The 22,748-nt window shown below is 56.4% G+C and overlaps 1 protein-coding gene across 3 annotated transcripts; it reads left to right on the forward strand.

Annotated features, from left to right (window-relative positions):
* Nucleotides 1–960: 960 nt before the first annotated feature.
* Nucleotides 961–22,314, forward strand: CDKL1 (cyclin dependent kinase like 1). 3 transcript variants are annotated; one of them, XM_044436375.1, is made up of 9 exons: nt 963–1,286; nt 7,126–7,247; nt 11,695–11,767; nt 13,190–13,280; nt 13,792–13,989; nt 15,385–15,467; nt 17,401–17,457; nt 19,642–19,794; nt 20,664–22,314. In XM_044436375.1, exons 1-9 carry the CDS (start codon nt 1,119–1,121, stop codon nt 20,769–20,771), a joined length of 1,053 nt encoding a protein of 350 aa, XP_044292310.1. In that variant the 5' UTR covers nt 963–1,118; the 3' UTR covers nt 20,772–22,314. The 3 variants fall into 3 exon arrangements, with proteins under 3 accessions (XP_044292311.1, XP_044292310.1, XP_044292308.1); XM_044436373.1 differs by having other exon boundaries at nt 965–1,286; nt 13,789–13,989; XM_044436376.1 differs by lacking the exon at nt 19,642–19,794 and having other exon boundaries at nt 961–1,286; nt 13,789–13,989.
* The last annotated feature ends 434 nt before the right edge of the window (nt 22,315–22,748 follow it).

Consider the following 22,748-nt stretch of genomic DNA (forward strand, 5'->3'; position numbering starts at 1 on the left):
GGCCTGCCGGGCCCGGGCCCGGGCCGCCGAGCCGCGCTTCCCCGCGCTTCCCCGCGGAGGCTGTGCGGCACCGCCGCGGTCCCGCAGCCGGTGGGAGGCGAGGGCGCCCCGCGCGAGGGCCCGCCGCCCCGGGGCGCTCCCAGCAGGGTCCGCCGCTCCCGTGCGGCCGTCGGGGGCGCACCTGCGGCGCTTGGTGCCCTCGAGGGGACAGACCCTGCTCGCCGGCTTACGACCGAGAGGCGCGACACGAAAGGAAGGGGGATGGGGAGGGAGGAGGAAAAGCAAAGCCGAGCCCGGGTCTCTCAGGCCTTGGCAGCGTTCCTGGCGTGGCGGGGCAGAACAAGCGGCCTGCGGGGGCAGATCTTGCGACGGGCACGATGGTCCCGGTGAGCTGCGCCAGGCCACCCTGCGTGCTCCGGGGTCGAGCTGCAGGGCGCCATCCCGGCCTGCGGCTACGCGGGAAACCCTCGTTCGGGTAACGAGGAACTCGTGCTGATCTGTGCTGCCAGGGCCTTGTCCAGCTCAAAATTGCAAAACCCCCTCAAAGGTGGCGCAGACAAGGGGCTTTCCCCCGTATTCTGCGCACTGCCCCGTCGTGCCTTCGGTGCCCGGATTTTGGGCATCCTGGGCAGGAACAAGGCACTGCAGACTGAGGTGATACAGCCCGTTTCAAAAGAGGTGCATTTGTGAAGGGCCGTTGTTCCCAGGCCTTCAGGCTTCTCCAACCTGGTGCCCTCCCGATGTGGTGCCCAGCCTGCATCCTGCATCAGGGTGGGAAAGATGTGCTACCTGGGTTTGGGCCACCAGACCCCCGGTGCTCCTTGGCCCCCATCTCCTGCCCCAAGAAAGAGGCCAAACGGATGGCAGTTGCTGATGAATTTCATGCGGATACATCCCACGAGACCTGGCTGGAATCTGACTTTGAAAAATTCAGTAAAAATTCAGTAAAATCACAACAGTTCTGTAGCTTCCTGGTGTGTCAATAAATGCATTTTTTGGGTTTGCTTGCAGGTTTACGTGGGCTTGTGTCTTTGGACACTTTTGGATGTTTAAAGGGACTTTTCTATCGCCAAGCTTGATCTTGACTCCGGACTTTCTTGCTGTCCTTCCATTTGGCCATGGAGAAATACGAAAAGATCAGCAAGATTGGCGAAGGGTCATACGGTGTGGTATTCAAGTGCCGGAACAAGGACACGGGGCAGGTTGTGGCAATCAAGAAGTTCCTGGAATCTGAGGATGACCCCGTCATTAAAAAAATCGCCCTTCGAGAGATTCGGATGCTAAAGGTAACTTCACCGGAGCTTCTGTGAAATCCAGTTCAGATGGGGTCTTACACAGGTTTGTTAGTATCCTACAACAGCAGGGGATTGTAGGACCCTACAATGCTATGATTTTTCTACAAATTAATACGTTTTCCCCGCTTTTAAACAATCTAATTGACTGATCGAGTTTGCAGTTAAAAAACAAAAACTTCCAAATTAGTGTAACTCCCCAGGCACCCCGTGCTTTTGCATTGCTTCTTCTGTTTGTTTTCTTGGTGCAGAAAATAGATTAAGAAGAAATGGAAGAGCGCTCATGCCTTCTGACTGTTAGTGCTAAGACGTTTTTGTCTGGAAGGGCCCCTGCTAGAGGGTTGTTGCCTGAGCTGTGTGCCAAAGATTTTTTGTTAGAGTGCCCCCCCCAGAACCTCCCAGCCAAATCCCCCACGGGCTCCACTGACCCACAGGAGAGCACCTTCTTCTGTGCGGAAGAGCCCAGGCCCAGATCGCAGCTTAGGAGGCCTGGAGGAGCCTCTCCGTGCCCTCAGACCGCAGTTCGGCCCATGTTACCCTCACAACAACCCTGCGAGGCAGGCTAGGCTGCGTCTCTGATGGGCTCCGTGAGCTGCAGCTTGAAGTCGGACCTGGGGCCTGGATTGCTTGAGTCCAGGTCCACCCCCTTGAACCGCTGCAACCCCACAGCGATGTGATGCTCCCTCCATGGGATACTGGATGCCTCCTGCAGGCAGCTGAGGGGGTCCATTCAGCACAGTCGGAAGGCACCACGTGCAAAAGCGCTGGTCCCTGTTTTTCAGGAACTTCACAACCCAGCTTCCTCCTCTCCCGCCCCTTATGTTCACCGTGGGTTTGCAGGTGAGAATGAGGAGAAAATTCGGGGTGCCTGGAGGTTGCTTTCTGGGGAGCAGCTGGTGAGGTGGAGGCAGAGGAGGAGGCAGCCTGGCTTCCGAGCTCCGGTTCCATCTCGACCCATCCGGCCCGTCCGCCGGAGTGCTTGACTTTCCCCTTGGCACAAGGCACGGCCAGCGGCCTCTCTCTGTTGAACCGTCCTGGGGCGCTTCCGCCACCGGCTCCTGAAGTGACCGGGTGGATTCCCCACTGGACACGGTCAGTGCTGCTTAGGAATGCGGCACACGCCCTTAAAAAGCACCCGAGAACTTCAGCAGCGGTGTAGCGTATCCCGGCTTTTGCACTCTGAAACATACGCAGAGTTGGCATTTTACAGTTGAGCCTGGCAGCACGCCCCCCCCCCACACACACACACACTCGTCCCAGTAGGGAAGGAAGGGCGGCAGAACCGCCAGCTCGGCAGTGGAAAGAGCGGAGCCTCGGCCGTTCTTGTCTCCGCACGCACACATCAAAGCGGCACATTTCGGGGGAGAGGGGAAAGGCATCGTTGTGGGGGGGGGTGTCCCTCGCTGCCCCCTCCCCGCAAAGCCACCTGAGGACTTGGGCTTTGCACATCAGCGCCACGCAAATAAAACATGTTTGTGTATTGTTGTGCTAGAAGCTTGCATGGGGGTGGGGGGGGGAGATTGGCTGCAGTTGGGTAATTCGATCCGCTTTGGCCGGCTGCTGGACACGTCCGTGGACAGTGCAGGGCATGGGAGCGAGCCGCTGACCAGCGCCTGCTGGGGGCTGCCCGGAAGGGCCCGGTCGGCTGCCGGCAAGGCAGCGCCGCCTCGGCCGGGACTCGTAGCCCGGTGCCCCCAGGTTGCCTGTGGAACGTTCTGGGTCCGGTCCTGGCAGCCCCCCGGCAGGGCTGGGGAAGGGCCCTGCCTGAAAGCCTGGAGGGCGGCAGCTGCCAGCCCGTGTCACCGTGCTAGGCTGGACGGCCCATGCGCTTATTGCACTGAGGGGCAGAGGCCGCGCCCCACGGACGCCTGCCGAAACCCCGGCCTAAGCACAGCTGTCTGACGAGCTTCTGCTGCCCAGATGCTTCCAGGCGCACCTCTCCATCCCCGGATGGGCACCTGGGCAGGGCGTCCTGCAGCCGAGCCCCCCTCTGCTCCGGGGGTTCTCTTGCAGCACGGCCAAAGCTGCCCCGTCCTGATCCAAGGCACACGGGTCAAGAGCAGAGTGCGTGCGGGCTTGTTCCACGTGGCTCGGGGTCACCCAGCCCCCACTCGGCGGGGAACCCATGCGGGTTGCTTTGGGACACACGCCGATTCTTGGCCTAACTCTCGGCCTAAGCTACCTCACAGGGTTGTTGTGAGGGGAACCTGGGGAGGAAGACGATTGTGTCAGCCACCTGGGGTTTCTCGAAGAGCGGGAAGGGTGGCAGTCAATGCAACAGATGCATCTGTTTGTCACTGGATGCATCCAGGGATCGCTGGAGCAGGGGACTGAGCTGTCGGGGCCCGGGCAGAACTGGCCCGGATGAGGCCTTGCGCTGGAGGTGGTCCAGCACCCGTCGTGCTGGGGAGGCACCGAGGGGCGGTCGCCCACACTCGGCTGCTGCCCTTCTGCCGCCCTGGCTCCCAGAGGAGGAGCACCCCGCGCCGGTCCAGCGAGGCCGGCCGCTTCTCCTCTCAGTGCCCCGGCTCCGTTTCCCTGGAGCACGGTTTGTGTTCGATAATTGGCTGTGCAGCAGCCCAGGCCACAAATTAAGCCTCCGGCCGTTAGTCTCCCACAGACAATACGCTTGGCGCGGAATGAGAATCGCTGCCCTTCAGCAAAGGAGAGATAAGATCGCTTTCAGGACTTGCCTTAGTTGATCAGATCAAAGGCCTGCTGGCTTCCGTTGGCGGTGGGAAAATGGAGGTGCAGTCACTCCCTGCTTCCCCCCAGCGACTGTTTCTCCAAGGTAGTCTGCCCCTGATCAGGGAGGCTCAGTATTGAGCTGCCCCGGTGGAGAGCCACTGGTATGTTTTTCCTACATGGATTTGTCTGATGGTTCTTTGAAATCGCCGAATCTTCTGCTGTCCTTCTGCTCTGTCCCAGTGAACTCCCTATTGATTGATCGATCGATAGATTTGATTTATACCCTGCCATTCTACCCAAAAATGCCTCTCACACTTACAGAAAACATTTAAAGTGGAGTAAAACAATAAAATGTGTTAAGATGCAATAAAAGAGAAGAGTTACAAGCGGAACACTTTGCTTAGCTCACAGACCTACTTCTAGGCCGAGGGCCTGCGTGAGGGAGGAGGCCTTGCTGCCCTCAGAAGGACGGCAAAGAGGGCACAAACCTGGCTGCCTTCAGTGGGGAGCACCACAGGCAGGGAGCGGCCACCGAAAAGGCCCTGGCTCCGGGGGGCGGGGGTCTTTCAGCTAGGTCTGCTCCCGTTCTGGGTCAGCACCAGCACGTTCCACTCCGCTCAGAGCCAATGGGTCACGTGCTCCCGGTCCCATCGCAGTTTGGCCCAGCTGCACCTTTTGCAAAGGCGACCCCATAAAGCAGGTCCCCGTGGCGCGTGCAAGCGCATGACCTGCGTGGCAAGCCCCTCGTTTTCCTTGGGCGGGACCACGCTCCCTTGCAGCCATTCCCAACCTGACGCCCTCTGGGGCTGCTGGCGTTTGGGGCCTCCTGGCGTCCAAATTGATGGGGGTCCCATGAATTTGGAGGCCAGCTGGTTGGGAAAGCGAGCCCGATGCTCGGGAGAGCCAGCGGCCACGTCCTCCGGGCCTTCCCCATTCTCCCTGCAGCTTCTTCGGTCCCTGGCGTGCCCGGCCCTCTCGGGGGCTCCCAAACCCACGGAGCTTATCCGCTGGGACCTCCCCGAGCTCCGGCAGAAGGCCTGTGCACCATTCCTACAGCCCAGCAAGCAGCGCAGGGTGGCAGCCGATGCCGGAAGCACGGGTGTGGCATGCGCCTGCCCCTCACACCCGAGGCGCCAAGTGAGAAAGGGCGAAACCCCGGAGAGACGGGGCCGTTCGCTGCGGCGCCTGGGTCTGTGCCGAGCAGTGTTGGTTTAGCAAGTGTGGACCTGCCGCCCCGCCTCTCCAGGCACGTCCTCCGTCAATAGAAACAGATTGTTTGCTTGCTCGTGGGGAGAACTTGGCGGCTTGCGCAAGCAGGGCTTGCGGGAGGGCGGATGCAGCCGCCTTTTCCCTGGTGAAGGGCAGGATTCCACATCAGTCACTTGGCGGTCACGGCAAACGCCTCCTGGACAGAGGCCACGGTGGCAGAGATGGGAGAGATTGATGCGCATGGCTGTTTTCCTGTGTTCTTCTGTGGCGTGTAAATGCTGGTTTTCAAGTGTTTGAGGATCAAGGGATCTGTGGGGGAAGGAGCAGGGTTGCTGTCTGCTGGCACCAGCATGGGGGGCAGCGAGCCCCAGCACCCGTTGCTGGGAACTGGAGCAGGAGGTTCTGGTGCGCTCATGCCCACTTGTGGGCTTCCTGGGGGCTTATCTATTTATTTTATTAATTTAAAACTTTTCTGGACTGTCCCTTTGCAAAGTCTCAGGATAGTTTAACAATACAAAATAAAACACGGCATCCTACAAATTCCAGCTGACAGTAATACCCCAATTAAAACAATCGGATCGTGAAACATTGGGAAAATAAAAAGGCTGTAGCCTGGCGCCAAAAAGAATAACGTGATGGCGCCAGGCGAACCTCTCTGGGGAGCAAATTCCACAATTGGGGTGCCACCGCAGAGAAGGCCCTTCTCCGGATAGTTGCCCTCCTACTCTCCTTCAGGGAGGGCACCCGGAGGAGGGCCTCTGGCCCAGATCTTAATGGCCGGGCAGGCACATGTGCCAGGAGGCGCTCCTTCAGGAAACCAGCCGAAGCCTTGGCCCTGAGGCTTCTGGGTAGCTATCACGAGAAAATTGGGTGGTGGCTGCACTGGCGGGTCCCACGGCCTGCTGGGCCTCTGTCTGTCCCAGGGGACCTGGGCAGCGTCTTGGGGCAAAGAACGGAAGCCCCCTTGTGCCTCTCCCTCCTTTTGTTGAATGCATGTGCAGCCCGCTTGTCCATAAGGATCCTCTGGGCAGCATTTTACCCACTGGGGCTTCGAAGTCTGTTGGGACTTGTAGAGCCCAGCTCCACAAAGCTGGCCTGAGTTCTCCAAGCCGGGAGGAGCACGTCTGTGTTTACAGTCAAAGTCAAAAGGGTTGGGAGCAGAGCCGAGAGGTGGAAGGGCCTGAACTGTGATGAAGAGTTTACGGCAAGTGACTTTTCTCTTCCTGAAACCGTAGGTGAGCTCTGTTTTGATTTTTGTTTGTTTCCCAGCCTGTTGGGGTAGCTGATAGCTCATATATCAAGCCTATTCAAGATGGAGTTCTAAAGAAGGCAGGCTGGGCAGCAGCGTGAAAATCGAAGCTGGCTCTTTGTTCCGGGCTTTTGTTCCTCAGACTGGGAAGATTTGTCATGGCAATCCTGCCCAGCAGCGCTTCTCAGATCATCCAGGTCCCTTTTCATCTCCGTGCCTCGCTTCTGCGGCTTTTAGGCAAGGTCCGGCCCTGAAATGGCTTCCCTCTAGAAATTGAATCACTGGCTAGAAGGGGCCAAAGCAGGCCATGCTCTTCTCCCCTCCAGCACAGGCTCCGTCCCAAGAGCCCCATCTGGGATTCTTCGTGAAGTGCGTCTGTCACGCTGGTATTTGCAGGAGCAGAGCGATTTTGGAGAAGGTGGCGAAGGCGTTTGGGTGCATGTGGCTTTATGGAGGGCGGGAAGGTTACAGTCGGGTAGGAGAGAGAGCAAAGGGAGGAGGGAAAACCAGCCGAGAGGCGAGCCATGACACTGTGCATGTGCAGCAATAATGCATTTTGGCGTTTTGCAAGGACTGGCGACACAAAGAAGCCCCAGGCAGGCAGCGTTTCAAAGCCTGCCTCGCTTTGCTCGTACGGGTGCAATTTCCGTCGCTTTGACCTCAGCCCTGCCGTCTTGTGCTCTCCAGCAACTGAAGCATCCCAACCTGGTCAACCTTTTGGAAGTCTTCCGGCGGAAGCGGAAGCTTCACCTCGTCTTCGAGTACTGCGACCGCACCGTACTGCACGAGCTGGACAAGAACCCGCGGGGGTAAGTAGCCGGGCCTGCAAGCGGCCCGTCAGCTGCTGGGCCGGACGCGGCAAATGGTTCCCCGTCGACGCTCGGCCGTGGAGGCTGGGCTGCTGGAGGCAGGGTGGCGTGGGTGGCCTTGGAGCGAGGCACGGCGCCCACCAGAATGGCTCCCGAGCCACCCTGTGCCCCCCGCAGAGGAGATGGCATGAGCGCAGCCTTTGGGTAGCCTCACGCGAGAGGGGGAAGGGGCACCGTCTCGTGAGCCCTTGGAACCGGCAGGAGCCAGCGGCCGGCTGGGAACGGATTCCTCCCTCCCTCCCTCCCTCCCTCGACCTTTCCGAGAAAACCACCCAGTTCTGCATTTCCTGCGAAGTCATTGGCACCGGGGACGATCGCTCAGGAGTAAATGTCAGGCGCACCTTCTCAAAGTGCGTTAGGTTGGAAGGCTGCCCGGCGGCTCAAGGGGCAGGTGGGATCCCGCTCAGGCCGCTGTCGGTTGCAGCCCGTTTGAATTGTGGGCGTGGAAGGCACGAGGCGGCGGCCGTCCAGAGAGCCCCTGGGCCTGGGCGAGGATCTTCATGAGCGCAGGGGCCCCCTTGTTCAGTGGGCCAATGCCCTCTCGGGCCAGCAGGCCCTCCTCTTGGTCAGGGAGTCGAGGGGCGGCTGCTCCTGTCCGTAGAGACACGTCCTTCCGGCTTCCCTGGGCGCAGACCCGTCCCCCTCAAAGCTGGGCCTTCCTCCGACTGCCGCCCCCGAGAGAGGCTCAGATGCTGACCACAAGAAGAGCCTTTCCGGGGTGGCCCCCAATTTTGGAACGAGCTCCCACTGAGGCCTGCCTGGTGCCAGCTCTCCTCTCTTTCTCGGCACCAGGTGAAGCTTGCCCTCCAAGGCAGGGCATTTAATTAATTACTGGGGCCTGCTGGTTGTTAGACAGGGTTTAACTGGGTCTTTTAAACATATAATTCTGTTTTTATTTGGTTTTACATTTCATACTACTAGCTTTACTGATGTTTTAAATATGTTCTGATGGCCTATTTCACGTCATTTTCTAAACATGCGGTTGCGAACTGCACTGAACTCCGGGTGTTGGGTGGCACAGAAAGTAAATAAATACATGAATGGCCGGAGAGGAGATTCTGTGCAGAAGCGCCAAGCCTCCGAGCCAAACGGGAGTGTCGGGATGCCTGGTTTTAAAGGAGAAGTTGGACAGAGCGAGCCTGATGGAATCCGGGGGGGGGGGGGGGGGGGGGGCTAAGGGCCTGGTTACCTGAAGGAGCGTCTCCTTCCATACATGCCTGCCCACCCCTTAAGATCGGGGGCAGAGGCCCTTCTCTGGGAGCCCCCCTTGAAGGAGATTCCCTTCTCTTCTCAGGGGCCGGTTGCTATTCTCATATAACGCCGGTCCTCTGTCAGCTGCACTGGCTACCCACTGATGTCCGGACCCAAAGGGCAGTGCCTTCTCTGCAGTGGCACCCCGATTGTGGAATATGCTCTCCAGAGAGGTTTGCCCGGCGCCATCACTTTATTCTTTTTGACGCCAGGCTAAAACTTTTTTATTTTCCCAATGTTTTAAGATCTGATTGTTTTAATATGTATTCGATTGTTGATAGGTTAAGAATTGACTAGGATGCTGAGTTTTATCCTGTTTTGTCGTATTGTTAAACCATGGTCCCGAGACCACGGTAAAGGACAGTCTAGACAGACAGACAGACAGACAGACAGACAGACAGACAGGACCAGCGGGAGATCATCATCCCGGATATACCTGCCTAGGAGAGCGAATTGGGGGTGTTGGGGGGCACATGGACAGGCCAGAAAAGCCGAAGGGGAGAAACTCAGCTGCCACGGCGTGTGGGTGACCAGGCTGGGCTCCGAGAGTAACTGAGCCTGAGACGGAAAATGAAAGCAGAGAGGCCTCCCCGTGCGGGCAATTGCGACGGCGGGTGTCTTCGGTTACCCCACAGTAACCGAACATGAACACGTGTTCCAGCCACGGCAAACAGGTCAAGTTTCCGCCTGCCCTCAGCGAGGGTCTCCTAGCACAGGTCACCGTGGGGCTGGCCAGAGGGGAGCCCATCCCGGATTCACGACCCACATCTTGCTTGCGATGCAAATGTTTCCAAAAAAGCTAACGATCCAAGCGTTCTCAGACTTGAAATAGAGGTTAAAGGGGGACATTGCCCAGGAAGCACAGATGTAGCACATTTATGTTTGAAACGGGGGGGGGGGGGGCGTGTTGGTTCAGAGGGGACATCAAGAAGCTTACAGTCTCTCACAATGCTTGGAGGTTATTGAGATAGAGATTAAGATTGCTGCCGGGGGGGCGGTCGCTATTCTTCAGTGGGATGCTGGCCCTCTATCAGCTACCCTGGCAACCCATTGAAGTCTGGACCCAATTCAAGGTGCTGGTATTGACCTATAAAGCCCTAAGCGGCTTAGGACCAGGATACCTTTTCCCCATACACCCTCCCACCCCTTAAGATCTGCAGCAGAGGCCCCGCTCCGGGAACCCTCCTCGAAGGAAATCAGGAGAGTGAACACCCAGAGGAGGGCCTTCTCTGCGGTGGCACCCCAGCTGTGGAATTTGCTCCCCAGAGAGGTCTGCCTGGTGTCAAGCTTATACTCTTTTCAGAGCCAGGTAAAAACCTTTTTATTTGCCCAATATTTTAAGGTTTAAGTAATTTTTATCAGATTTTATTCATCTGCAGTCGTATTTCATCTCGCTATTGGATTTATTGGATATTTTTCACACTGTAAGCTGTCCAGAGACAATTTGTATAAAAATATCCTAACAAATAAATACATTAAATAAGCCACCGTCACAAAAGCTCAGCTAGGTCAGGAGAGGGAGCGCCAAGTCCAGGAGGTTCCCAGCCTGGTTAACACCCAATGCGGAAGGCAGAGGTGAGAGCGAAGGAGGCGCCTTCGGAAAACAGAAGTCCTTGGAAAGGAGGAGAGCAAAAGGGAGCACAATTTTGCGCAGGTGAGATTCAAGCATACAGTACGGGAAGCAAAAGGACTTTCTGAGCACATACTCCAGCTGCAAAAGATCTGTACGTATTTCTGAAAGTGGGAGCCTGCTAGAGGTGCCGCTGGACCATGGAACGATTGAGGAGTGAAAGGGGCCAGGGAACTTGTGCGGCAGCAAAATGAGTTCTTTTTTACCCATCTTCACTGCAGAAGACACAACATAGGCAGCCATGCCTGAACTGTTTTAGGAAGGGAGTTTGTGGAACCGAATTGCGTGGCAGTGACAGAGAGATGAAGTTCTCAACCTCAGTAAAACTTAATAAATCGCCAGACGCAGATGGTGTGCACCCTAGAGCTCCTCAAGGACTCAAAAGTGAAATTACAGATCTTCGAAGAAAAGCGTGTAACAAATACCTCAGTTTGGCCTCTCTGCCCAAGGAATGGAGAATGGTCGGTGTGCCACTTTTTAGAAACGGATCTGGGAAATTGAAAGCCAGTTGGAGTAACGGCAGTTCCGGGTAGATTGGTGGAAAACATCATTAAAGATAAAATTAGCAGTCATACAGAAGGACGGATTTTGCCGAAAAGCCATCAGCACAGCTCCCAGAAAGAAAGTCATGTGGCACCTAACGTTTTAGACCGCTCCAGGAGCGGCAGTAAACACGAGGACGGGGCGAAGAGGTAGACATCGACTTGGATTTCCAGCAGGCCCCCTCCAAAGGCTCCTAAGCAGACTCAGCAGTCATGGAGTCGGAGGGACAGGCCTCCGGCGGAGCAGCTGCTGCTGCAAGAGCACGAGGTGGGAGCTGGAATCTGTGGCACGTCTTCCCAGCTCAGGGCCGCAGCCGGGGCTTCAGCAGGGCTTGTCGGGGACGGAGCCCTGTGTGGCGTCTGCCCAGAGCGGCATCCTTTGGCCGTGTCCGGCGCAGTGGAAGAGGAAAGGGATGCTGCGAGCACGGCGTGTGGGACCCGCTTCCCGGCAAGCCCCCGGCCAACGCTGGGTGCACTCGTCACGAACTCGGCCTCAGGGTGGCAACAGGGCGGGCTGGAGGCTGGGGGGCCGAGCCCAAGGAATCGGCCGGATGCCCAGCCCGAAAACAGTTTCCTCCACATCCCGGCTCGGCCTGGGGTGCTGAATTCTGGGTTGTGATGTGCTGATACAGCTGAGGGGGTTCAGCATCGGTTTAAAACGCCAAGACTGGAGTTGCGTGTGTCACGGGGCCCTTTGGGAAAGAACGGGGTGTCTCTGCCGTCACCCCCCCTTTTGCTGGGCAGGCCCAGGGACTCCCCTCCCAAGTGCCACGGCTCTGCAGGCGGACGGCGGGGCGCACGGCCTCCCACGGCGACAGCCAGAGCGGCTCGTTCCCGCAGCCACTGGGCCCGGCCTGCCGCGCAACAGACCTTTGAAAGCTGCCCCAGGAGCCTCGGGGGGGGGGGGGGGGCACCGATGCCACGCAGAGATTAGCCCCCATTCAGGTTTTTGTTTTCTCTGCAGGGTCCCGGAGCATCTCGTGAAGAGCATCACGTGGCAAACCCTCCAGGCCGTGAACTTCTGCCACAGGCACAACGTGAGCCCTCCCGCCCCGGCAGGCAGGCTTTTTTCCCAGGGCGGGGGGCATTCTGTCGGGCGTGATCTGTCGGGTGAGGCCAGAGGCCAGTTTTGGGCAGGGCTGGAGCGAAAGGTGAGGGAGCTGCCCGTTACCTGCCTCCCCGCACGCCCCTCGGTGGGCTGCTGGGACGGGGACGTGTGCTCTTGCCGCCAGCCGGATTTCAGCTTGCGGGGCCTTTCAAAGCAAGGGCGGCAGCTGCGTGGTGCTCGGTCGCTGCTCTCGCTGCCTGGGGTTGGCGACCCAGCAGGACACCTGCGCACACCTGAGCACCCCACACCACACCTGTGCGCGGCAGTCCAGCCGGGAAGCAGGATGGTGCGGATCAGAAGGTGCCTCCCTCCCCTCCCCTCCCCTCCCCTCCTGCAAGTTCCCTGCTGCCTTGCTGCTGGTGTGAGCCGGGCAGGAGGCAGAAGCAGCCGTGTGGGTGCGATAGGAAGCAGCGAAAGGCAGCAGGACTGGGGATGGGAAGAGGAAAGGCGAGGCCACGAGGGAAGGGAGCCTCTGGCATGAAAGCGGGCGGCAGGAAGCGAGGAACGCATGGTTCTCAGAAGGCGGGCACGAGGATGCCCAAGGGCCATCCAGAAATGCAAATGATTCCCGTTCCCCCAAAGTTGCACCTGCCCATTTCCCTGAGAAAAACTGGCCACGTGTGTGTGAGGCAGGAAGATAGTCTTCCTCTGCCATGGAGCCTTTTTTAAAAAATTCCTACACTCAGGAAGCTCTGTCTATATGCAAAGACTCATGCAAGATCGTCTGTGGGTCCAGGGAAGGTTTGGGGGCTTTGCCAGGCACCTTTTCGCCTCCCTTGAATCATGGTGGGCATGTCGTGAGCGGAGCCGGCTGGAGCCGGGGGTCAGACTAGATGGCCCCGGAGACCCCTTCTGACTCACTCTGTTTCTATGGTTAGAAAGACCTGGAAATCTGCGGAGGGAAGATGGCACCATTTGCCAGCCAGGCTCAAGGTCTTTCTGGCCAGCCCAGTTCAGACCGGCAGGCCAGCACTGTCGTTCTTGGAAGGCCACCTTCTCCGGAAGGTGCCGTGGAGGCTGCAGCCGTGCCGTGCCGCACGCAACGCCTTCCCTCGTGTGTGCTGCGCTTGTGAGCGGCGTCCGAGCCCTTCCTCTCCCCTGCTCACGTTTCACCTGCGGAAATCCACAAGGAAGGGCAGGTCTCTTTCTTTCAGCTTCTTTCCCCGGCAAGTGGACCTGGGCTTTTTGCTATTCCTGTGTTACAAAGAAAGAGAATTTTTTAAAAGGCACGGTCTCAAGGCTCCGATCCTAGCTGTGCAGAACCAGTTGGCCACCTCTGATTTTAAATAAAATTAAGCGTCCTGATTTCTGGTCAGTCGGGCCGGTGACACGGTTCTCCTTTTGTGCCCAGTGCATACACAGGGATGTGAAGCCGGAGAACATCCTGATCACAAAGCATTTCATCATCAAGCTCTGCGATTTTGGATTTGCACGGATCTTAAGTAGGTTTATTAGGAGGAATTGCAGGGGTGGGAGGGGGTCTGCACGCCAGATGGATAGTGGTGGGGGAAGGGCACTCGCCAAGTCCTCGCAGCCCCTCCAGTTTCTCAAAATCTGCTCCAAGGGAGAGCAAAGGGGCGAGAGAGCAAGGGGAGTCCCGTCACATGAGTGGAAGCCCCATGTGTTAGATAGCACCCATAAGTTTAAAAGCCACCTGTCTGCATTTATCTAGCATATCTTCTAGCGAAGCTTTGCAATGCTCGATTAATTGTATATATCTACATCAGTACAGCAGAAAGAGAACTTTCCACAGTGCTGGGCCCGCTTATCTGGGGGCAGAGCCCACTGAAATTCAGTAGACTGTGTAAGATGGCCCTATTAAAGCACAGCTTTGGGAAGGCACCGGCTGCACGGCCATGGCCCCAGGAGGGCAGAGTCGCTCTGACGATCTCTGGCTGCTGTTCTGATTCTGCCGTCTGATTCCACAACCCTTTCTTGACGCCCTCGTAGCAGGACCCAGCGACTACTACACGGATTACGTGGCCACGCGGTGGTACCGTTCTCCTGAGCTGCTTGTGGGGGATACCCAGTACGGGCCCCCCGTGGACGTCTGGGCCATCGGCTGCGTCTTTGCCGAGCTGCTCTCGGGCATCCCTTTGTGGCCCGGGAACTCGGACGTGGACCAGCTTTTCCTGATCCGGAGGACGCTGGGTAAGCGCCAGGCCACGGAGCCGGGGGGAGGCCAGGCCTGGGCCGGGCTGCGGCAGGCTCGGCCCAGTTCCCCGTGGCGGCTCACGTGGGATGTCTCCCGCGCGGGCCAGTTGCGAGGCGTCGGGCTTGTGCAGGCGGTCGCCTGGGCGGCCCTTCAGTGGCGGAAGCCCAGGTGCCTTCGGAGGGAGAGCGCAGAGCCGTGTGTGTTTGGGTGGCTCGCCGCCGCACGTGGGAAGCCCTGTGTCACTCTCTGCCCCAGCAAAAGGAAAGGGGTGCGTGCACACGCGCGTGGCTTTAAAAGGGAGGAATTTAAACGTTAAAATGGGGGTGGGTCAGTGAAGTGTTAACCGCAAAAAGGAAGGATCTCCGGAGCTCCCTCCCTCGGGACGTTCGCCTGGCGCCGTCTCTGTTTTCCTTTCGGTGGCAGGTAAAGACATCTTTTGAGGAAATTTTCTAACACTTAGCCATATGTTGTGGCCCTTTTTAATTGTTCTTATAGAGGTTTAATTTATTATGTTTTCATTGGTTTTAATGTGTTTTTATTCTGCTGGTATGTTGTACATTGTAAGCCACCTAGAGAGGCCTTGGCAATTATAGGCGACCGATATACCGCCTCCACTGCCAATATAAATATAAATGGCAGTGGAAGGCGGTGGAAAGGACTAAAATGCAGGGAGAGGAAAGGAGGGGAGTTGCGAGGAAAAGAGGAGCAGGCGGGAACCAGGGGAAGGGGGACGGCTTTCTCCCTCTTCCAGGAGTGGCGTGCAGTTTGTCATGCCCACTGTGCAAACCGTCCTTGTGCCTGAGCACCGGTGGCCTTGCACCCCTGGCGAAGGGTGCCGTCTGTGCCCTCCAGGCTGGGGCAGCCCTCTCTCCGGTCCAGACCGGCACTGGATGCGGCACAAAGGGCCAACCTGGCGCTGGGTGGCCTCCCTCGCAGGCTCGGCGCAGCCAAGCCCGGCCTTCCTTGGCCTCGTGCCTTGCAGCTGAGTGGGACTGCCGCTCCCACCATGCTGGCCAGAAGGATGGATGTGGTAGTCAAGCACATCTGGGGAAGCCGCTCTGGACCACTTTTGCATCACGGCTGGGAAGCGACGCACCGGCATTTCGTGGCTGCCTTTCCAAGTGCTCGGCAGATTGCGCTGTGCTTTTCGGACTTTGGTTGAAAAATGAAGTGCCTTTAAGGGCAGGAGATGAAAAGGCGGGGTGCTCCTGCCTGTATCTTGCTGGCCCCGGGGACAAGCACTGTGCCAGCTACCTAGCAGCAGCACATCTGTGTCAAGCGGAGTGGCTCCCCACCCAGGCAAGCCCCATGCGGCGCGGATTCTCGCAGTGTCGCAGCTGCCAGGGGCACGGCCCGAACTGACGGAGCTTCCGCCGTCTTCTCGTTCCAAGGTGACCTCATTCCTCGGCACCAGCAGGTCTTCAGCTCCAACCAGTTCTTCAGCGGGGTGAGGATTCCTGACCCCGAAAGCATGGTGAGCATCTTCCCGAAAAGCCCCGTGCCCCGCCACCTCCGTAAACAAGACCGCGGGCCTGGCTTTCTCTGCTCTGCTCTGCTCTGCTCTGCTCTGCTCTGCTCTGCTCTGCTCTGCTCTGCTCTGCTCTGCTCTGCTCTGGCTTGCAGGCTTCGTGTCTGGCCTGCGGAAGGGCTGCTTGGCACAGCGGCTGCCTGGAGACGGAGGGCATTGCCTGGGAACCGACAATGGGCTGAGCGGGATTGCTGGCCGCTGGACGTGGCTCCAGGGACGTGTAACCAGGGAAGGAGGGAGAGCAGCATCAGGATACGGGGGCTGGGGGCGGATCGCGCTTGGAAACAGACAGGAGGACTCCAACACAAGCGGCCAGAACGGGAGGGCGTGTGGGGAGGTGCGGGCGGACTCAGCACTCGGTCCAGCCCTTCCAGTCCTCTCGACATGACGTGGCCACAAGGGCTTTCCAGGGGCTGAGGCAGGCATTTTTCCAGCCCTGCAGGGGACTGTCTGTGCCGTGCCGGCCGCCCCGACAGTAAGGCCATGGGTGCAACATGTCCACTCAGAAGAGGCGCTCTGGAGCCTGAATGCATCCAGAAGAAGGCAGCTGGCCCCTGACAAAGGGAAAGGAGGGTTTCTGAAGTGCACCAAGCAAAATGTACACTCTTTCCAGGCAGCTGAGCATTTGCACGTCTCTTCTGTCGTGTGGGTGCCAAATAATCCACGGGGAGCAGGACAGATGGTCAGGAGCACTGCAGCCGGTTGGCACCTCCTCCTCCCTGGTTCCTCCTGGGGTGCCCCGGGAGGAAGGAGCACTTCTCTTGCCCCTTTCCCACCGCAAGTGTGAGCCGGTTCCAGATTCCTTTCTTTCCTGACCCTGCTTTTGACGGGAACGGGGGAAGGCCAGCCGTCTAGCCTGCTTTCCTGATCCTTGTCTCGACCGCTGCAAACAACCCTTTTCAAGTGCTCCAGTGGCACCACAAGGAGCTGCCCGTGGCTTTTTAAATATTTGCACAAAATCGTCGCTGTTTGGTTTTTAACCGTTCCCAGCCGCAGTAGCACAGCTGCGAACAATCGGAATTGCACGACGGCCGGGCTTTGGCGCATCATCTGGGCAGTGTCCGGGGGGGGGGGGTCCTCTCACCAGGGGTCAGTGAGCACCAGCCCTGGGCACTGCCTCAGAAGCCGCTTCAAACCCATTCCTTCCCCTTTGGATTTCGTGGCGGCTGTCGGAGGTGCTGTTAAGAACATCCAAATGCTCCAGCGAGCATTAGCCGTGAAAAATGCCGGCAGGGCGATTGTGGCAAGATTCCCACAGTGCCCCCCCACCCTCCGTTCCCATCACGGCGCACCTGAGCCGTTCGGTATTCGGAAAGCGCCCACCTGCGCTTACACTCCCTTTCTCAACCGAAGAGAGGTTCTGATGTTTTTGACAGCTGGTTTCCCCAGGAGCCAAAATGTGTGTGGGGTGGGGGGGTGGGGAGGGTAATCAAAAGGGTCATAGCTGCAGCGGCCCCACATGACTCACAGGCACAGTGGGGAGGGAGCAAAGCCCCACGTGCAGGTGGGCGCCGTGGGGTGAGCCGTTGTGGGCGCTCTCCTGGTGGCCCTGTGGCAGAGGCAGCGAGAGCGTCGCTCTTTGGGTCCAGATGGTGCAGAGCAGCCCCCCGAACGAGCCACGGCAGCTGCTGCCCGGCCACGAGCCACCCAGCAACATGGGTCTGGGGTCACATGATACCGCACCCTATTGCGGGTGGCGACCCATGATGGATGTTTGTGTCATGTGAACTCGGTCACTGAGTGCAGATCTTTCGGTTCTTGAGAGTTTTGCTTTGTCATGGGATCTTTTTTCTAGCTGTTGATTACCCTACAGTGAAGGAGAGCCAGAATTCTTCTAATGGGTTGTGCTAATGTTTCCCCTCCATTTTTTAACTCCTAGGAGCCACTGGAAATGAAATTCCCCACCATTTCCTACTCTGCTCTAGGACTCATGAAGGTGAGCAAAGCATCTGAGAACTGTGATCTTGGCGTAACTGATTTATTTGCCTCTGTGCTGTAAGCACTTCATTCGCAAACAAAAGAACTGATGTAGCTGCAAGAATAAAACAGGGCGGCAGATGCAACACCTGGATAAAATCCTCCTTTCAGTGGAAACAGTTGCTCCAGGCCATTTTGAGGTAGCTCTTTCAGGTTAAGCCAGTTTAATATTCCCTGCAAAATCCCAATAGAAGTTTAGTAAACTGTGCCATATCTTGCTTTTCTCCCAAATTCTACCTGCCTAATGCCCAACAAAAGGGTCATTTGGGGCATGCCACCTGCATACCAATTAAATTCTAGCTCATAATTTAAATTAATGATTTACTAACTCTTGCCGGTACCTTTCCACCCTATTTCTTTTATATAACTGGATCAGGTTTACAGAGTGAATTGCAGAAGGGAAGAACGGGGCCCCCTTCCGGCTCCTTGAAAGTTTGGTCCCTGGGGAGGCTCAGCATTTTTATGCACAGGGCCGTTGAGCAGCGTCGGGCAGCGCCGAGTGGGTGGGGGTGTCTGCGTGCCCCTTTAAGGACCACTTCCAAGGAAACACGGCTCTCGGAGGAAAACCTTTGACCCACCTCAGCGTCGAGCCGTTCTTGGCAGAACTGCACAGCTTCTGCTTAATTATTCTTTCGGGGTAATTCCCTGCAGGTTTATCCTATAGATGTGCTATTTCAGCATGGGGGGTTCTTGCTCTGCAGAAGTTTATCCCATAATAGGAGCCCATGGGCCACTCAGTCCAGCTTTCTGCTCATACGGTGGCAAAGCAGGTGCCCACGGAAACTCACAAGCCGCGCGTGGGTGCGACCCTCCCACCCATTTATTATTATTTTTATTATTTTATTAAAACATTTTTATGCCGCCCCATTCGCCGAAGCCCCAGGCAACCTGCTTCCAGTCACAGAGGCCCACAGAGCCACAGAGCCATGGGGTGACACGTAGCCACAGACGGCTGCCTCTTCCAGTAAACTCTCTGGTCCCTTTTTAAGTCTTCCAAATGGGTGGCCGTCACGACGCCTTCGGGAGGTAAATTCCGTATTTGAACCCCGTGCCGTGTTAAGACGTTCCTTCTCTTTTATCTGTCCTGAATCTCCCAGCAGCCAGCTTCGTGGGGTGACCGGGTTGGGTCCTAGTAGTGGGGGAGAGGGCGACTACATCACAATCGTGTACACCTGTGTTATGTCCGCTGTTGTTCGCCGTTGAGGTGAGGTAGTTCTTGCTCTGCGCGCAGCATCCCGGCCGCCGGGCTAGAGAGGAGATTCAGCAGAGGTGACCGAGGGCTGAGGGGCTCATGAAGAGCCGGCCCACCAGGAGGGGAGGGCCCTCGAGCACCCGCTTCTGCATACAAAACTCGCCACACAAAGCTTACACGCTGTCAGTAAAAACAGGACAAGAATTTTTTCTTAAATCCTCACTGTTGGTTTTCACACTGGAGAAGACCCAGATGCTGGGAACGACTGGCGGCAAAAGGAGAAGGGACTGGCAGCGGATGAGGGGGCTGGAGGGGGTCGCTGGGGCTTGGGTGGACTCCGGGGGTGGTGGAGGACAGGAGAGCCTGGAGGAATGTCGTCCACAGAGTCGTGAAAAGTTGGGCACAGCTTTGCGACTGAACAACAAATAGGTTTTAATCTATATTACTTCATTGCTGCAAACCTCCCAGGGAGCTTCGCCTACGGTTCAGCAATGATAACACTAATCGTAGAATAGTGGAGTTGGAAGGGGCCAAGAAGGCCACTGGGTCAGTCGCCAACGTACAGCATCCCAGAATAATACAGTCCTGCTTGCATTAGGAAGAGCAGGCGATTCCTCAGCAGGCTGGTGCGCTTCGGCCTGCCGGAACGGCCGTTGCCGCCCTTGCCGGAGGTGGTCTCCTGATTTTATGGGAGTGCCTCATGTCGTTGCCGATTCCAAGGCAGCCGGCGAGGGGCTTCGGGAGGCCTGCAGCCCGAGCCGGGGCCGGGGCCCACGCAGGCAGAGGGCAGCTCCAGCCTGCTGGCGAGGACTGTGGGCGCCCAGCCGGCCTTCGCAGCGAGGCCGGCACAGGGCGTGCGTGATCGGCGTGGCTGCCCCGGCGACCGGCCCCCTTTCCACGCGGTGCATCTGCGAGGGCGACCCCCCAGACCCCGTGCTGCTCTCCCCGCAGGGCTGCCTCCACATGGACCCCGCAGAGCGGCTGAGCTGTGAGCAGCTCCTCCAGCACCCCTACTTCGACAGCATCCGGGAGGCAGAGCTCGGGAGGGAGCGCGAGAAATCCATCACACGGAAGGCCCGGCCAGCCAGGAAGCACGGCCCTGGGGTGAGAGGGACTGGGTCGCACGGGCGTTTCGGGGCCAGGCTTGGAATATCGCAGGAGGGGACGGCCATGGGCCGTGGGTCTGCGGTCCTCACCCCTCGTTTACTCGCAATCAGAACACCGGTCTTTATTGGTCTATGGGGCAAGGTGTGGGGCCGACCTTCGTAGGCCTGGGAAGTTGCTGGGGATCTCTGACCCCCTCATCATCTCTGTTTGTTAATTCACTGTATTTCCCCGAAAAGAAGACTGGGTCTTACATTAATTTTTGCTCCAAAAGACACATCAGGGCTTATTTTCAGGTGATGCCTTATTTTTTCTTACGAAAGCCGTAAGATTCTTGCCCCGAGAGTCCTCCACGATTCCTTTCTTGTACTCAACGGAATAGCGCTTTCTTTTTGCACTCGTCTGGGGGTCAAAATATTATTCCCTTTAAATCTACTATGAAATCAAGTGTGAATTGAAGACTTGGAGACAGGAGTGCATTAAGTACATCCGTTACAACACACGACGGATGGAATTATGAGGCATGTCAGTCTGTTACCAAGTTGTCAAGCATTAGGTTTACATCCCACCCTTTTCTGACAAAGGCCTCAGAGTGGCTGACCTGCTGCTGCTCAGTCTTGTCCCGCAAGAGCATGCCTGGGAGGGAGGTTGGGCTGCAGGCCCCCCCCGAGGCGCCACAGCCGAGCGGGGATGCCAGAGCATCCATGCGCTCCTTCCACACTCCTCAGCAGCTCTGGGCTCGTGCGAGGGGCACGAGACCCCGACTTCCTCCCACGCAGCGCCGGATCCAGCCCCATTCATCTCTGCACGGCCCTTTTACAGTGGTGTTTGTCGCCCTTTGCCAGTTATCATCTATTTTCTGTTTTTAGTTCCAGTACCTGCCCCAGTTAACCAGCAGCAACATTTTACCTGCGTTGGACAACAAGAAGCACTTCTGCAGCACACGGAAACTGAACTACCATTTCCCAAACATCTAAAAAAGCTGGTGCCGCGACAGTTAAGCGGACGCGTACTGATTCTCTGAAAGTTCTCAGCCTGGACGTGGGAGAAAGCAACTCGGACACCTCCCTAGTGAAATGCGCCTCGAAGGCCTTCGTTTAAGTGGCAAACCTTGGAAAGAAACTCCCTGCAGTGCGGGAGGCTGGCTGAAGGGCTTGAACTGCCCTGGGTTCAACCAAAAATCCGAATTTTTGGACTTTGCAGGGGGAGGGGGCCACCATATCTGTATTTCATTCAGGATGATCAAGCCCATTGCTGACTCTGCAGCCTCTCTGCCAAATATATCCCATTTGTAAGATCCTTTTGTGTCAAAGTGGGGGAGAGAACAGGACATGTGGCAAGTCGCATGGCGGGCTGCCCCTGCGAATGGCGCGATGCGCAGGGAGCACCGTCTTTGTGTGGTGTGGTGACGAAGCGTGAGAATCAGCAGTTCAGCCCCGGTCTTGGCCACCGTTAATCAAGCGCAGTGCATAAAAATCAAAGAACTCCTCTTTATGTCTTTAAACTGATTTTTTTCCTCTAAATTTCAATCGCAGATTTCTTCCTAAAATGACATGGATTAGAATGAAAATCTGAATGTAAAATAAACATGTTTCCAGAGACGAACAGTTCATTTTTAAGACTGTGATATCCATCATAATGAGTTTAAGGCTGCTTTTTATGTAAAGAAGAATCAGTGGAAAATACCTGATTTTTGAGGTGGTGTATTAAAAATAACAGTTTCGTATTAGAAACCTCCACTAACCTTCAGCATTGATTAACATCCTAATTTGGCACTTCATAAAATGGCTCAGTTTGGCTTGGAATGAACCAGAGTCTGTCCAGTTGGACTTGTAGTCAAGATTTGGAAATCTGGATAGGCAGGCTGCCCACTGACAGTCATGGAAAATGAAGAGGAATCCTGTTGTAACTTGTTTTTCAGAATTTGACATTTTAAAGCATAGAAGCTCCTTGATGGTCCGCGGCTTCCAAATGTCAGAGGGATAGGTGCCAGGGTCTTTCTGCTGAGTCCCTTTACATGCATTATTCTCTTCCTGTTGGGCCCAGGGAAAATCTCAAGTATTAAGGATGAGGGAGATGCTGTTTTGACCTTCATCCACTGAGCGCGCATAATTTTATTGCTCCTATTTTATGCCGTAGAATTTCTTGAGCTCTTCAAAGCTTTCAGTTCTACTGCACAAGCAATTATGAATCGTACTTTCCAAGCAGACTGGCTGCTTTGCTTTACTTCCCCTGGAGAAAGTTTTCCCCAGTTGCAAGGAGCTTTTTCTTTAGACCGCTGGTAGCTTGAACCCAATGTACACTTGAAAGTAAGTCCATTTTGTTTGGTGGTTTGCATTGTGAGAACCAAAAAGAAAGAGGATTGAAAAGATGTAATTCTGTGGTGCAGAGTATGAGGGAAGAATTCTGGATTGTGCTCCTAGCCTTGCATATGGCCACAAATCACTTAATTTAATTGTAATAGCTATTAGGCAGCACACGTTAATTGTTGCTCAAGTAATAAATAAATTTGGGAAAGGACAACTTGATTTAAAGTGCTTTTTTCTTGGAAAACTAGACCACGCCCTTCCAATTCTGGTCCTGTGCCATCTGCAATAACAGGCTGTGATTCTGGCTTCTCTTCCACAGCTGTAGGAAAACTGAATATGTGTATTGAGAAGTTGAGGGTAAGGCACATGACCTTATTAGCAAGTAAACCCTTTCCGCAAGAGGGTATCCATTTGCAACTAAAAGTGCCTTGGCAGGAGTTGCTCCTTGCAAATTCACTTTCGTTGGCTGCAAGAGCTCATTCAGTTAAGCTGTCGCGAAGTTCTGCTGCCCCATCTTTACAGTCGCTCTCTGGGATCTGGCCTCCTTTGAAGATGCAGCACTGGCTCCTTTCCAAACATCCAGGAAGGCGAAACTGCAAATCCGCGCCTCAGAGCACCAGAGAGCAGCCCTGCAGCCGGCCCGAG

The sequence above is a fragment of the Varanus komodoensis genome, unplaced genomic scaffold (assembly GCF_004798865.1).
Source record: "Varanus komodoensis strain SLA01 unplaced genomic scaffold, ASM479886v1 scaffold3, whole genome shotgun sequence".
Taxonomy (NCBI): domain Eukaryota; kingdom Metazoa; phylum Chordata; class Lepidosauria; order Squamata; family Varanidae; genus Varanus; species Varanus komodoensis.

What these genes read in the sequence shown, in the direction of transcription:
- CDKL1 (XM_044436373.1), top strand. Translation starts at nt 1,119, where the DNA reads ATGGAGAAATACGAAAAGATCAGCAAGATTGGCGAAGGGTCATACGGT. An exon ending in TGGATTTGCACGGATCTTAA is followed by an intron (nt 13,281 to 13,788) that starts GTAGGTTTATTA and finishes ACGCCCTCGTAG; the next exon opens with CAGGACCCAGCGACTACTAC. An exon ending in TTCCTGACCCCGAAAGCATG is followed by an intron (nt 15,468 to 17,400) that starts GTGAGCATCTTC and finishes TTTAACTCCTAG; the next exon opens with GAGCCACTGGAAATGAAATT.